This window comes from Hemitrygon akajei, chromosome 16 (assembly GCF_048418815.1).
Source record: "Hemitrygon akajei chromosome 16, sHemAka1.3, whole genome shotgun sequence".
NCBI lineage: Eukaryota > Metazoa > Chordata > Chondrichthyes > Myliobatiformes > Dasyatidae > Hemitrygon > Hemitrygon akajei.
In genome coordinates, this window is record NC_133139.1 from 68,443,409 (window position 1) to 68,459,945 (window position 16,537).

The window sequence follows — 16,537 nt, forward strand, 5'->3', positions numbered from 1 at the left end:
TCACCATTGCAACACTGATAATTTTGCAAATAAACCTAAACGTTTCAACTTTTTAAAAAATGTTCAAGTGTCGGATTTAATGACACGAACATTGATGAGTATATTTTTTTGAGCTGCTTCAACACCATGCCATCGAAAAGTACTAAAAAGGTGGCCAAGATGGACTTTACAGAGCACTTACCCGGGGCTGCGGAGCTAGCTGTTACTAGTTATGCTAACATGTTGGACCCTGCTTCCTGTCAAGTAATTCATGAAGTTAAGGAGAACATATCCAAAATGATTGACGAGAAGCTGGGTCCACTCTCTCTAACACTCCAAAACCACACACTGGAGCTTAAAAATCTTGATACAGGAACGACCGAGGCCGAGGGCCGAGACTCCGCAGTAAAGACTGTAACTGATCAGGCCCACAGCCACATCCAGGCGCTAGAAAAGCAAGTTCAAAGCTTGTCTGACCATATCGATGATCTTGAGAACAGAGGTAGGAGGAAGAACATACGGATCATCGGTCTACCTGAAGGTACAGCAGGCAGCCAGCCAGCAAAGTTTTTTGAGGAAACACAAAGTACACTGCAGATGCTGTGGTCAAATCAACATGTACAAACACGCTTGATGAACTCAGCAGGTTGGGCAGCATCCGTTGAAATGAGCAGTTAACGTTTTGGGCCGAGGCCCTATAAAGAAGGTGGGGGGAGGGTGGAAGGTGCCAGGTGAAAAACCTTCCACCCTCCTCCCAACCTTCTTTATAGACCCCTGCCCCCTCCTTCTTCAGTCCTGACGAAGGGTCTCGGCCCGAAACGTTGACTGCTTATTTCAACGGATGCTGCCCAACCTGCTGAGTTCATCCAGCGTGTTTGTACGCGTTGAAGTTTTTTGAGGGCTGGCTGCCTAACTTTCTTGATTTGGAAACCAAGGCTGGATGCATTAAAGTGGAAAGAGCTCATCGTACACTGGCTCCGAAACCAGGCCCAGGCCAGTGCCCTTGACCTGTTCTTGTGTGGTTCCATAATTTCAGTGATAAGCCAAGAGCGAAGGAGGCTTTGAGACGCCATGGGGCTTATGTTTTTTCCAAGATTTTTTGGCAGCCGTTATTCAGAAGTGCAAGGAATTCAACCAGGTAAAGAAACGGCTGAGTGAATCTGGAATCCAGTACTTTATGCTATACCCAGCGGTGCTGAAAATCACCGACAACGAGACCACCAAGATATTTGAATCTCCTGACAAAGCTAAAACTTTTGTGGACACGTTAGGCTAAAGAATGTATACAGTATATTGTGTAGCCCTAGTTATGGATGATAACATGCTCGATGGTTGCTTTATTTTACTTTTTCATTACTTGACGGCAAGATATCTTATAGGATGGGTAACGTGATTGTTTTGATTAATACTGTTTCATTATTTGTTTAAATTAGTGGTGCTGCTCCAGCCTGAAGGAGTTTAAACATGACAGTAAGAAATCGGTGGATTGATAAATTATGCCCGGTTTTCAATTTTGACTATGTTAAATGCCATATTGGCAGTGGGGCAAAATACGGGGTGCTAGAAGGTTCAGATATCCCCTTGAAGTGTGAGGTAAGTCCTCTTGTTCAGCGCTGTTGGCACTGCGGGGTTTTTTTGTTTACTTATTGCTGCTCAGCTGATCTTAAGTCCGGTTTCTTCTCCTCCGGATTCAAATGATTGTTATAAAGGGTTATGACCAGTAATATTCACAAATTGTGCACTTGGGACATTAAGAGGAGTCATTCACCAATCAAGAGAAAGAAAATCCTACGAAACCTGAAAAAGGAGAGGGTGGACATAGCCTTATTGCAGGAGACACACTTAAATGATAAAGAACATCTAAAACTGCAACAGAGTGGATTTGATCAAGTCCATTTTACATTGAAGAGTCCCTCCTCAATGCTCCGTTATCTATACATGAGATACAGGAAGCTGTGCAACAGCTCCAAAGTGGGAAGGGCCCGAGTCCTGATGGACTCACTAGTGAATTCTATAAAGAGTTCACAGTGTTATTATCAGCGCTTAGGCTAAACATGTTCAATCATGCATTTAATTGTGGTCTCCTCCCACCATCATTGAGAGAAGCTAATATCTCCCTAATTCTTAAAAAAGGAAAGAGCCCTGAAGATTGTGCCATCTAAAGGCCTATTTCATTGTTAGATGTTGACTTTAAAATCTTATCTAAAACCTTAGCATTGCAATTAGGAACTGTGTTACCCTTTTATCATAAAAGAGGATCAAACGGGTTTTGTAAAAGGCTGTAGATCATCTACCAATATCAGAAGATGACTTAATGTGATTCAGGCATGTCAGAAACAGGCAGTGGATGGCTTGGTGGTTTCCTTAGATGCAGGAAAGGCCTTTGATCGTGTCGAATGGCCGTATCTTTTTCTCACTTTAGAACAATTTGGTTGGGCAATAATTTTATTAAGTGGGTGAAAGTTCTTTATAATGACCCTATGGCTGTGATTCTCACTAATGGTATTAGGTTGGATAATTTTAGTATTCTGAGGGGCAGCTGGCAGGGCTGCCCTTTATCACCACTAGTTTTCACACGAGTGATCGAGCCATTGGCTGAGGCTATTCAGCGAGACCCCAAAATATCTGCTCCAGACATAGGACTAAAGTCACATAAAATTACATTGTATGCGGATGATATTCTAATTTTCGTATCAAACCCTGCTATATCAGTGCACCACCTTATACAATGCATCAATTCATTTAGCGCCTTTTCAGGTTATAAAATCAACTTTACCAAATCAGAGGCTATGCCTCTGGGGAATCTGCAGCAGGTACCTGACACTCAGGGTGTTTTCCCCTTTAAATGGTCGCAGACAGGTTTTGCTTACTTAGGCATATTTATCACACCTACGTTTGATCAATTGTTCAAAGCTAACTTTACACAGTTACTTGACAAAATCAAACAGGATCTTGAGTAATGGAGCACTCTTCTCATTTCTTGGCTTGGCTGAATATTCCTGCTCAAAATGAACATTCTTCCTCATCTGCTCTACCCAATATGAATGATTCCAGTCATTTTTACCCAACAAATACTTTAAAAAATAAATGGCTGGTTTGTTTTTTTAATCTGGAACGAAAAAAGACCCTGTATTAAAATGTCTAAGTTACAGCTTCCCAGTAGTCCGGGGGTCTGGATTTTCCAGACATAAAAAAATATCACTTAAGTTCCTTTTTATTTTATGTGGTTGACTGGGTTTGCAGGGACCCCTGCTCAATTTGGCTACACACTGAAGCTTCACAAGCAAAATGCCCTCTTATTAATTTGCTTTTCCTCAATAAGATAAAACTAGTTAAGGAATATTGTCGCAATCTAATAACAATGAATACAGTCAGGGCTTGGAGGGCAGTGCAACAAATTGAGGGCAACGCAGCGAAAATATCACCCTTCACTCCAATAACTGGCAGTTCAGATTTTCAGCCTGGCATAATGGATTCTGGATTTAAACTTGGATTTCTTTCTTTTTATTAAATTTCAAATTAATAAACATAGCAATATTGATGATGGTACATAGAGATTGGGATTACATTAATAATGGTTAACATGTACACACACAGATTCCAAGTAACAAATGGAGTTTAGCCTCCAATCTCTTAGTAACTAACCATGAAAAAGATATTTTACAGAGAGAGAAAATCCCCAAAACAAAACAAAAAAAAACAAAAACAAAAACTTGGGCTGCCATGTTTCATCGGTTAAAATTATAATTTGTCGTTAACTCCGCTCCTCTATACATGAATAAAAAAAATGACTAAAAAAGGATTCAGAAAGGGTCAACTTACATCATATGAAAATATTGAATAAATGGCCTCCAAGTTTCTTCAAATTTAACTGAAGGGTCCATAATGCCACTCCTAATTTTTTCAAGTTTAAACATACAATCGTTTGGGAAAACCAATGAAATGTGGTGGGGGTGGGGGAGTTGAAATCTTTCTAAACCGCCTTCCTTTTTTTGATTTCTGTAAATATTTCTTACTTAACCTGGGATTTCTATTCTGCTATATATATGAAGAAATTTTAGAATCAATAATATCAAATAAAGATTTAGGGATAAAAATTGAAATTGATACCACCTGACATAGATACAGAAATTTAGGTAAAATAATCATCTTTAGCAGCATTAATTCTACCAATCAAAGATAAGGACAGTGGGAACCATTTAGTAATCAGTTGTTTAACATGATCAATTAAGGGTAAAAAATTTACTTTAAATAGATCCTTATACTTCTAGTAATTTTAACTACCAAATAATAATCAGTAACCAATCTAAATGATGATTGTCTATAAATTGGAACTTGCATATTTAATGGGAAAAGCACACACTTATCAAGATTCAATTTATAACCAGAAAAACCACTAAACTGAGCAAGTAGTGTTATTACTGCAGGGATGGATTTTTCTGGGTTACAGATATATAATAACAGGTCATCTGCATTTAGTGATACATGTACTTTATGCGTCCCATTCCCACGAATAATGCCAAATATATTAGGTGAATCACAAACAGCAATTGCCAAGGGCTCCAGGGCAATATCAAATAGTAAAGGGCTTAAAAGGACAGCCCTGTCTAGTACCTCGAGAAAGCCTAAAAAAGAACAGGATCTCTGATTATTGGTAAATACAGCCGCCAAAGGTATATGATATATCAATTGAATCCAAGATATAAATTTTGAGCTAAAATTAAATTTCTCAACTATATTAAATATATATTCCCATTCAAGTCTGTCAAACGCCTTCTCGGTGTCAAACGAAATTACACGTTCTGGAGTATTAGATGAACTAGTGTATACAATATTCAGTAACCTCCTAACATTAAAATGTGAGTAACGATTTTTAATAAATCGTGTCTGATCCTGAGATAATTTGAGGCAATACCTTCTCTAAACTAATTGCTAATATTTTGGAAAAGATTTTAGAATGCACATTCAACAGAGATATAGGTCTGTATGATGCACATTCAGTGGGATCTTTATCTTTTTTAAGAATTAAAGAAATAGATAGTTCATAAAAGGATTGTGGTAATTTACCTACTAATAAAGCATCTTTAAAAATTCTACATAACCAGGGAGAAAGTAAATCTGAAAAAGATTTTAAAAATTCAGCTGTATGCCCATCCGGGCCAGGTGCTTTACCAGAGTTAATCGAAAAAACTGCTTTCTGTATTTCCTCTTCAGTAATGAGTGCATCTAAAGCTAAACCTTCATCACCTGGTAATTTCAGAATATATAGTTTCCTTAAAAATTCATGCATTATGGTAGGATCATCAGGAAATTTTGATTGATATAAATTGGTATAAAATTCTTGAAAAGATTTATTAATTTCATAATGGTTAACCGTCAAAATACCATCCCATTTATGAACTTTATTATTCTGACATTCCGCCAAAGCAGCTTTCAATTGGTTAGCCAATAATTTACCCGATTTATCACCATGTACATAAAATTGACCTTAGTTTTAAGTAATTGGTTTTCAATCGGGGATGTTAATAACAAAGTCTGTTGCATCTGAAGTTCAACTCTCTCTTTATAAAGCTTCAAATTGGGAGCAATAGAATATTTTTTAAATCAATTTCTTTAATCTTATCAACCAATGTATGTATTTCACTATTAATTTGCTTTTTCAAACCAGCAGAGTATGAAATAATTTGCCTGCGGATATATACTTTAAAAGTATCCCATAATATCCCACTGGAAATTTCTTCTGTTGAGTTAGACGAAAAGAAATATGCAATCTGTTCTTTACTGAAATTAACAAAATTTAAATCCTGAAGCAAGATAGAATTGAACCGCCATTGTCTAGTACTAAAAATTGCATCACTAAAATTAATTGATAATTTCAAAGGCGCATGATCGGAAATGGCAATTGCATCATACTCACAGGTAGTGACAGACGATACTAATCGAGAATCAATAAAGAAGTAATAGATTCTAGAGTAATTATGATATACATGAGAAAAGAAAGAGAACTCTATCATTAGGATGCAAGAACCTCCAAATTTCTAAAATTCCCGCGTCAACTAAAAAGGAATTAATAAAAGTAGCAGATTTGTTTGGAATTACCTGATTGGGCACAGACTTAGCCTTCATAGGATTTAAACAGCAATTAAAATCTCTGCCCATTATTAACATATATTCATTTAAATTGGGAAGAGATATAAATAAATGCTTAAAGAATTCAGGATAGTCAGTATTTGGTGTATAAACATTAACCAAAACTACTTTTTGGTTATAAAGTAAACCAGTAATTAATAGAAACCTACCACATGGGTCTAAGATTGTATCATAATGAACAAATGAGATCAAAGGATCTATAAAAATGGAAACACGTTTCACTTTGGTTGATGAGTTTGAGTGAAACTGTTGTCCTTTCCAAAGCCTTAAGAAAGATGCTGATTATCCTCCTTCCTCACATGAATCTCCTGTGCAATAATAATCTGAGCATTCAATCTATGAAAAACTTTAAAAATTTTCTTCCGTTTAATTGGATAATTCAAACCATTTGTGTTCCATGAAACAGTTATTAATATTATCCGTTTTCCTTAAATAAACCATATGGTATGTTAAGGGTTAACCAAATTGCATAGGAACCTCATGAACCAGGAAGAGGAAAAAAATGTTTAAAGAGGAACCAGAAGTTACAAAAATACAGACATTTTTGTAGTTTCAAAGCAGCCCAAATGAAAAATACTGAACTAAATAAAGACCCCCCCCCCCCCCAAAGCCACAAAACTTGGCCAATAGGCAGCCAGAAAACTATCTAAGAACCACCCAAACCCCATCTCTCTTGATGGCAAGTCTCCAAATTTTAAAGAAAAAAAAGTCCAAAAAAATTGCGAAAGGAATGCCAAACACAAGTGGAAAAAAAACCTTTTGTAGACTTTTTAAAAACAAGGTCTTAAGAAATGAAACAGAGTACAATCTTCATAATATTTCAAGAAAAAATAATCAAGTCAAAGTATAATAATAAAGGGAAGAAAGGGAACTTTAATATAAAACAGACGTAAGCCAAAACAAAGTACCAGAAACATCAGCCCCAGGGCAAAGCTCCACGAACTTAAAGTGTCCGAATCTATAAGCTGGTTATTAACTAATAAACCTGGTGTATACAAACATAAAGGAACGGTAAATTAATTAAACATCCAAGCTCAATGTTCTTCGAGAAATTGTTTTGTGTCATCCACTGATTTAAAACATTTAAACGATTTATCTGGTAAAACAACTCTTAAGTGAGAGCAGAGCCGGTCGAATATTCCTTTGATATAATTCCAACGGCACCGATTTAAAACGCAATCTTTCTTGCATTACCTCGGGACAATAACCTTCAACCAAATGATACTTAAGGTTTTGATGTTCAATAATTCCTTTATGACAAGCAATTCGAATTAAGTGCTCCTTGGTACTCACATAGTGAAATCAAAGAATCACATGACGGGTTTTAACTCTTTCGATGGTTTTGGTTTTAATGCACGATGCACGCATTCGGGTACCGGAGGAGCGGTAAAGACCTCCGAGCCAAAGACTTCCATTAAGAATTGAGAGAAAAATTTAGTTATGGTCCCCGCTCTCAACGTCTTCACTGAGTCCTATTCTGTCTGTGACTACGACTCTCCAAATCAATTATCTTGGCTTTATACTGCTCCAATGTACAAGTAGTCGAATTTAATTTCTTTTCCAAAGAATTCAGTCTGGAATCTCTCTGTTTCCCAGCTTCAGTAAGCTTGGAAATTTACTGTTGTTGTTTCTCGTTCTCTTTTTCAAGTGCTCTCAGTCTACCTTTGTTTTCCTTCAACATTACTTCTAATGCAGCGAATCTCTTGTCCAGTTTTTCATCCAATAAATTCGAAAGAGCTTGCACAGTGAGTTGAGGCTGTATAGGCTGATCTTCTTTCTTCCCGTTTCCATTACTGGTTTCCTTGCTTTCGGCTAATGCCCTTTTTGCTCTGGAAGTCATTTCCGTCGATTAACATTCAGAATTCAAACATATAAAGATGTTAAAAGACACTTCGGCATATATAATAAAAGGGTGAGAAGGAAATTGAAAAATGACCAAAGCAGAGCCAAAAATGTGGCCTACTCCATCTAGCGTCACCAAGAGACCAATAAACTTTGGATTTCTAACGGTGTTTTCCATCTAGATTTGTTTGATGAAGGAACGATAATGTCTTTTAGTCAAATAGTACAGAAATTCATCATACCCAACAAGGATCTTTTTCGTTTCTTTCAGATAAGAGTATACAGGAAAAAAACATAATTGTTAACTGATTTCTACAGTTCTGACATAAAAAAAGAGGGTGTTTTGTTCTAAGGGTTAAGTCTTCATTAGTACTTTTTACAGCATTCTGAGGAAATGTTCTTGTGGAGAGGCTGAGCAGCAGGGAAGGGACTGGGAGGAAGAGCTGGGAGTAGAAATTACAGCCGAAACATGGGAAGACATCTGTGATAATGCACAGGAGATTTCAGTTTGCAATGGAACTAAAGCATTGCTACTCAAAATTCTGCATAGAGCCCATCTGACTCCAGATCGTCTCCCAAAATTTAAGATGGGGGTTTGTCCAATATGTTCTAAATGTAAAGTAAATACTGGAACTTTTACCCACTGTTTTTGGACTTGTCCCAAACTTCAGGCATACTGGAGTGATATTCTGGGTGAAATGGAAAAGATTCTGAAGATGGAGCTTGAACTGGACCCAGTGTCTTCTCTTAGGCTTACCCAACAGTTGTATTATTAATGCACATCAGAAAAAAACGTTTTAACATCCTGACTTTCTGTGCGAGGAAGAACATTTTACTTTGTTGGATATCTGATAAGGCCCCCGGACTTTTTGGTTGGTGTAAATTAATCATGGAATACATTCCTTTGGACTTTTTGACACGTATGGTATGTTCAAAAACAAATACTTTTCATAAAACATGGCAACCTATTCTGCAGTATATAGATGTAAACCTGTCTGCTATACTAATAAGGGCTTTTGTATAGGATGTTGTGACGATGTCTATATTTTGATGGAAGTGTTCTGATACCTGATATCTGTGAGGGGAAGAAATGTAAATGTAAGTGTATCTGGAAATTGGAAGTTTTGTTATGCTGAGCAAAAAAAAAAAAAAAAAAAACTCCCTTAGGTTAACTGTGTGGGTTGGTAGGTTAATCCCCTCATGAGGAGGCGAGTGGTAGAATCTGGGAGGAGTAGATGGGAGTGCATGGGATCAACGTAGTGTGAGTGAATGGGTGGGCGGATGGTTGATGTGGACTCGGTGAGTGCTGTGTTGTGTGGTACAACTGGAGTACGATGGCTGCAGCGTACACCATCTATAGGAGAAATGGAGGCACAGATACACATCATAGGATCAATAGGGGCGGCAGTGTAGCATATTAGCTAGCACAATGCTTTACAGTTCCAGTGACCCGGGTTCAATTCCTGCAAACTGTAAAGAGTTTGCATGTTCTCCCCGTGACCGTGTAAGTTTCCTCTGATTTCCTTCCACAGTCTAAAGATGTTTTGGTTGGTAGGTTAATTGGTCATTGTCAATCGTCTTGCGAATAGGCTAGCGTTATTTTGACATACAGAGGGTGCCGTTCAGCCATCCCGTTCACATTGGCTAATAAGTCAACTCCCATCTCCTGACTCATAGTCAGGACATCATAGTCTTGGACATCATGTCTGTCCAAGTGGACACTCAGAGACTGGGTACAGACAGATTTACTCAGCCCTTCTCTTGTCCTGGCAGATTTACTCACCCCTTCTCTTGTCCTCATCTCCCTCTGGTGCTCCTCTTCCCTCCCTTTCTTCTATGGCCCCCTCTCCTCTCCTATAACTGATCACCTTCCAGCTTCTTACTTTACTCTCTTCCCCAATCCACTCACCTCACTCCTCACCTGCTCTCACTTATTACCTGTCATTGTGTTCCGTCTCCTCCCCCCTCCTTTTCAGTCCAGATGAAGGGTCTTGGCCTGAAATGTTGACTGCTTATTCCTTTCCACAGATGCTGCCTGATTTGCAGAGTTCCTCCAACATTTTGTACGTGTTGCTCTGGATTTCCAGCATCTGCAGAATCTCTTGTGTTTATTGGGCGCTGTTCTTAGTAACAGCCCAACACTCATTTTATTTCTTAAAGCATGTTATACGATGGTATAATACATTTCCGGTGAACCAAACAGGAGTGGAAAATGTGGTTCCAGCCACATGCTTGATCTTCTGGACTCCTGCCACATTCCCCATTAGAACTCACGTTTGTTCATTGTCATAGGCATATAAACACTGGTAGAAATATAAATGCCATGAAAATTTGATTACAAACATGACAAATACAAGTAAACAAATATAAAAAAAAAGGTGGGGGCATGGCACTGTTGATCAGGGATAGTGACACGGCTGCAGAAAAGGAGGAAGTCATGGAGGGGTTATCTAAGGAGTCTCTGTGAGTGGAAGTTAGGAATAGAAAGGGGTCAATAACTCTACTGGGCATTTTTTATACACCACCCAATAGTAACAGAGACATCGAGGAGCAGATAGGGAGACAGATTCTGCAAAGGTGTAATAATAACAGGGTTGTTTTGGTGGGAGATTTTAATTTCCCAAATATCCATTGGCAGCTCCCTAGAGTGAGGGGTTTAGATGGGGTGGAGTTTGTTAGGTGTGTTCAGGAAGGTTTCTTGACACCGTATGTAGATAAGCCGACAAGAGCGGAGGCTGTACTTGACCTGGTATTGGGAAATGAACCTGGTCAGGTGTCGGGTCTCTCAGTGGGAGAGCATTTTGGAGGTAGTGATCACAATTCTATCTCTTTTACCATAGCATTGGACAGGGATAGGAACAGACAAGTTAGGGAAACGTTTAATTGAAGTAAGGGGAAATATGAGGCTATCAGACAGGACCTTGGAAGCATAAATTGGAAACAGATGTTCTCAGGGAAATGTACGGAAGAAATGTGGCAAATGTTCAGGGGATATTTGCGTGGGGTTATGCATATGTACATTCCAATGAGACAGGGAAAGGATGGTAGGGTACAGGAACCGTGGTGTACAAAGGCTGTTGTAAATCTAGTCAAGAAGAAGAGCTTATGAAAGGTTCAAAAATCTAGGTAATGATAGAGATCGAGAAGTTTATAAGGCTAGCAGGAAGGAGCTTAAGAAGGAAATTAGGAGAGCCAGAAGGGGCCATGACAAGGCCTTGGCAGACAGGATTCAGGAAAACCTCAAGGCATTTTACAAGTATGTGAAGAACAAGAGGATAAGACCTGAGAGAATAGGACCTATCAAGTGTGACAGTGGAAAAGTGTGTATGGAACCGGAGGAGATAGCAGAGATACTTAATGAATACTTTCCTTGACCAGATGAGATGTACACAAGCTACTGTGGGAGGCGAGGAAGGAGATTGTTGAGCCTCTGGCGATGATCTTTGCATCATCAATGGGGACGGGAGAGGTCCCAGAGGATTGGAGGGTTGTGGATGTTGTTCCCTCATTCAAGGAGCGTAGGGATAGCCCAGGAATTTATAGACCAGTGAGTCTTACTTCAGTGGTTGGTAAGTTGATGGAGAAGGTCCTGAGAGACAGGATTTATGAACATTTGGAGAGGCATAATATGATTAGGAATAGTCAGCATGACTTTGTCAAAGGCAGGTTGTGCATTATGAGCCTGATTGGATTTTTTGAGGATATGACTAAACACATTATTGAAGGTAGAGCCATAGATACAGTATATATGGATTTCGGCAAAGCATTTGATAAGGTACCCCATGCAAGGCTTATTGAGAAAGTAAGGACAATAGACAATAGGTGCAGAAGTAGACCATTCGGCCCTTTGAGCCTGCACCGCCATTTTGAGATCATGGCTGATCATCTACTATCAATACCCAGTTCCTGCCTTGTCCCCATATCCCTTGATTCCCCTATCTATAAGATACCTATCTAGCTCCTTCATGAAAGCATCCAGAGAATTGGCCTCCACTACCTTCTGAGGCAGTGCATTCCAGACCCCCACAACTCTCTGGGAGAAGAAGTTTTTCCTTAACTCTGTCCTAAATGACCTACCCCTTATTCTCAAACCATGCCCTCTGGTACTGGGATCCAAGGGGACCTTGCTTTGTGGATCCAGAATTGGCTTGCCCACAGAAGACAAAGAGTGGTTGTAGATGGGTCATATTCTGCATGGAGGTTGGTGACCAGTGGTGTGCCTCAGGGATCTGTTCTGGGACCCCTACTCTTTGTGATTTTTATAAATGACCTGGATGAGGAATTGGAGGGATGGGTTAGTAAATTTGCTGATGACACAAAGGTTGACGGTGTTGTGGATAGTGTGGAGGGCAGTCAGAGGTTACAGCAGGACAGATAGGATGCAAAACTGAGCTGAGAAGTGGCAGATGGAGTTCAACAGAGATAAGTGTGAGGTGGTTCATTTTGGTAGATCAAATATGATGGCAGAATACAGTCGGCCCTCCTTATCTGCGAGGGATTGGTTCTGGGACCCCTCGCGGATACCAAAATTCACGGATGCTCAAGTCCCTTATTCAACCTGTCTCAGTGCGGTGGACCTCAGGACCCAGCAGAACCCCAGACGTTATTTAACCTATCTCAGTGCGGTGGACATTCGGTGTCAGAGCTCTGAATCCGCAGTGTTACTGTTCACGAAAATAATCACGATTGAAAATAAAGCGGAAATAATAAAGCGATCGGAAAGAGGTGAAACACCATTGGTCATTGGAAAAGCATTAGGCTACGTTGGTTAACGATCGGAACAATTTTAAAGGATAAAGTGAGAAAGGCTCTTCCCCGATGAAAGCTACAATTATTACTAAGCAACGCAGTGGTTTAATTATTGGGTTTTGATCCTCCACATCAGCCCGGCACAGTGGACAGCGCACTCGGGAGCGGTCTGTCACTGGATGGAACTTGGGAACTTCCCGAGCCCGGCACTGAAACATACGTTCTGAAGTGTTTTATACGCATAGAAAGGTAAATTATATACTATATACTAAGACAAACGTTTGACTAACTGATGGTAAATAATACCGGATATACCTGTTCCGACTTACTTAGTAAGAGAACTTCCGATTTTTTTCGATCCCGATCCACAATAACCTATGCACATCCTCCTGCATACTTTAAATCATCTCTAGATTACTTATAATACCTAATACAATGTAAATGCTATGTAAAATATTTGTTATACTGCATTGTTTAGGGAATAATGACAAGAAAAAAAGTCTGTACATACTCGAACAAGTGTTGGAAGAGCACTTCCGGGTTTTCGCGATTTGCGGTTGGTTGAATTCGCGCATGTGGAATTCGCGGATAAGGAGGGCCGACTGTATAGCATTAATGGTAAGACTCTTGGCAGTGTGGAGGACAGAGGGATCTTGAGGTCCAAGTCCATTGGACACTCAAAGCTGCTATGCAGGATGACTCTGTGGTTAAGGCGGCATACAGTGCATTGGCCTTCATCAATCGTGGGATTGAGTTTAAGAGCCGAGAGGTAATGTTGCACTATATAGGACCCTGGTCAGACCCCACTTGGAGTACTGTGCTCAATTCTGGTGGCCTGACTACAGGAAGGACATGGAATCCATAGAAAGGGTGCAGAGGAGATTTACAAGGATGTTGCCTGGAGTGGGGAGCATGCCTTATGAGAATAGGTTGAGTGAACTCGGCCTTTTCTCCTTGGAGCGATGGAGGATGAGAGGTGACCTGATAGAGCTGTACAAGATAATGAGAGGCATTGATCGTGTGGATAGTCAGAGGCTTTTCCCCAGGGCTGAAGTGGCTAGCACGAGAGGGCACAGTTTTAAGGTGCTTGTTAGTAGGTACAGAGGAGATGTCAGGGGTAAATTGTTGTGTTTTTAAAAAAAACACAGAGAGTGGTGAGTGCGTGGAATGGGCTGCCGGCGGTGGTGGAGGTGGAAACGATAGGGTCTTTTAAGAGACTCCTGATAAGGTACATGGAGCTTAGAAAAATAGAGGGCAATGGGTACACCTAAGTAGTTCTAAGGCAAGGACAGGTTTGGCACAGCTTTGCGGGCTGAAGGGCCTGTATTGTGCTGTAGGTTTTCTATGTTTCTAACAAATAATACAACAATTTACATGACAAAATAAACAACAGAACTGCAAGCTAAGAGAGAGGAAAAGAAAGAGTCCAATATGGGGTAAAGGATTTTCAGGTCAGTTCAAGAAACTGATGATGGTGAGGAAGAAGCTATTGTTGGACCTTGAGGTGGGGTCCTGAGGCTTCTGTACCTCCTGCCTAGTGATGGCATTGAGGAGAGGACATGACCCCAGATAGTGTGGGTCCATGTTGAGATGCATCATTCTCCAGCTGATATTTGGACAGATGAGTGTGTTAGATACCATCCATCAGGGATATCCGAACAACTGGATGCAGGATTATTGCAGTTTTATTGCACTGCTGTGTACTTGGGTGGGTTAAGTAGCCCCAGATGAGCTCAGGGATGGTCTTAAAAGACCTGGTTTGTTGGGATAGATGAACTAAGGGGATGGGTAGCAGTGAAGGCTGTCAAAATGAGTACAGCAGGGCGATGCAACAACAACCAGATTAACTTTGCCAGATACTCACACTTCATCCATTGTGACATCTTCCTCATCTTGTGGCAGCTGTAGGTAGGGGTTGTTGGAGGCTGGTCGAAACTTGAACCCCGTCAGTACAAAGAACACCAGTGTTGACACCTCCACTAGAAACTAATAGAATGAAATAAATAGTAAGCAGCTAAAAAGGCAGAAGATTCTTCGTTAACCTCAATTGCCAAATAAACAGGCAAAACCTATGCTGATGCATTCAGGAGCAGATTACCCAGAGTGCAAATCCAATTTTTGTGGTCTTTGATCAGATTTGAATACAGTTGCCCAGAAATATATGTCAGAGATAATAAAGCTGATTCTGAATTATCTGGCGTGTAGGAGGCTGAGGGGTGAACTTACAGATAAGGTGAATGTCTCCGTCTTTATCCCAAGATGGAATAATCTAAAACTAGTGGGCGCAGATTTATAGCGAGAAAGAAAAGACTTAAAGACATATAGTAGAGGAGTCTAGGACAGAGGGCACAGCCTCAGAATAGAAGGATGTCCCTTTAGAAGGGATAAGGTAGAATTTCTTTACCCAGAGAGTGGTGAATCTATGGAATTCCTTGCCACAGATGGCTGTGGAGGCCAAGTCATTGGGTACATTTAGAAAAAAAGAGGTTGGTAGGTTCTCGATTAGTAAGGGTGCCACAGGGGAGACGGCAAGAGAGTGGGGTTGAGAGGATAATAAATCTCTATGATTGAATGGCAGAGCAGGCTTGATGGGCTGAATGTCCTAATTCTATCCTATGGTTTTAGCTCAAGTTACCTAACGTGGTAACTTCAACTACAAATATTTGTGTGTTGATCATGCAGTATCCATTAGGAAAATATCAGGTTTATGAATGAACAAAATATAACGTACACAAGAAAAATTGATCCTCTACTTACTCTCCTAGCTGGTTAATCTAAATACTCTTTGACCCAGATTATACCAAAAGGTCTGTGTCAGTTCTAACAAAACCAAAATATTGATGGGTGCAACTTGCTTATATTCTGTACTTTCTGTTGATTTCACCTGTAATGTTTGCCTTTGTTTATTCCCCTCTATGCTTAGCTATTTTGGTATTTTAATGTCTTACTAGACTATATGCTTGCTATCTCTTATTATAATCTTCTCATTTATCATGTGTACATGCAGTGAAATGTGCCATTTGTATTAAAAACCAACACACGCAAAGACATGCAGTCTGCAAGCCATGAACGCCAGCGCCAACATGCCTACAATGTTCCACAGAACAACACGAGCTGCAACAACAAAACTAAACTAGACAACAGCAGTAAAATAAGCCCCTTTCCCACCCACCCACCCAGAGAAGGAAGGCCTTTAAACCCAGGACAGGCTGCTCAACTCTTTCACAAACTTGCCCCAACTGTTTCTACAGTAGACATCAATTTTACGAATACAGTCCATCACAAACTCAACATTATTCATCATGTTTTCTGAGTTCTTGTTTAGGATGTCATTTAGATGATTAGAAATCTGTTATTATAAACTACCTTTATCTTAAGTACAGAATGAGGGAAAAATAAATCTAATCCTCAAAATTACATCCTCTTTATATTGGCACTCATTAGCTTCTTTGATAAATATAATGACAAGTTTTATTTTGAACCAAGCAGCTTAGAAATAAACTGATGGAATTTAAAGAAAATTAGTAGTTTGATGTTTTCAAATGTACTACTCAGAGAACGCCAATCAATAACGGAGCAGTTTAACCATTTATTGCCCATTACTAACTGCCCCTGACTAAATTGGGTCAATTTAACATGCAGTTATGAGTTGAACACATCTTAATGGGGGTGCGGTCTCACAACTCTGGCTGGTTAAGAATGACAGATTTTCTTCTTGAGTGAAAATTAATATAGAACATACGACAGTACAACAATGCACAGGCCTGTGATGTGCTGACCTTTCAGCCGACTCCAAGATCAATCTAACCCTTTCCTT

The 16,537-nt window shown here is 39.7% G+C and overlaps 2 protein-coding genes across 6 annotated transcripts in view; one reads left to right on the forward strand and one right to left on the reverse strand.

The window, feature by feature from the left end:
* rdh8a (retinol dehydrogenase 8a) overlaps positions 1–16,537 on the forward strand; it is a 96,365-nt gene that overhangs the window by 67,199 nt on the left and 12,629 nt on the right. The gene's annotated exons all lie outside the window — the stretch shown is intronic.
* gpr108 (G protein-coupled receptor 108) overlaps positions 1–16,537 on the reverse strand; it is a 94,944-nt gene that overhangs the window by 2,007 nt on the left and 76,400 nt on the right. For 2 of the 5 annotated variants that reach the window (XM_073069099.1, XM_073069098.1), the window contains exons 17-18: positions 14,585–14,706; positions 6,979–7,958 (exon numbers count right to left, since the gene is read on the reverse strand). In XM_073069099.1, the coding sequence (XP_072925200.1) occupies positions 7,745–7,958; positions 14,585–14,706 (336 nt within the window). In that variant the 3' untranslated portion in view covers positions 6,979–7,744. Of the gene's footprint in view, positions 1–6,978; positions 7,959–14,580; positions 14,707–16,537 lie in introns of those variants that run through there. The other 3 variants (XM_073069101.1, XM_073069100.1, XM_073069103.1) reach the window with 2 other exon arrangements.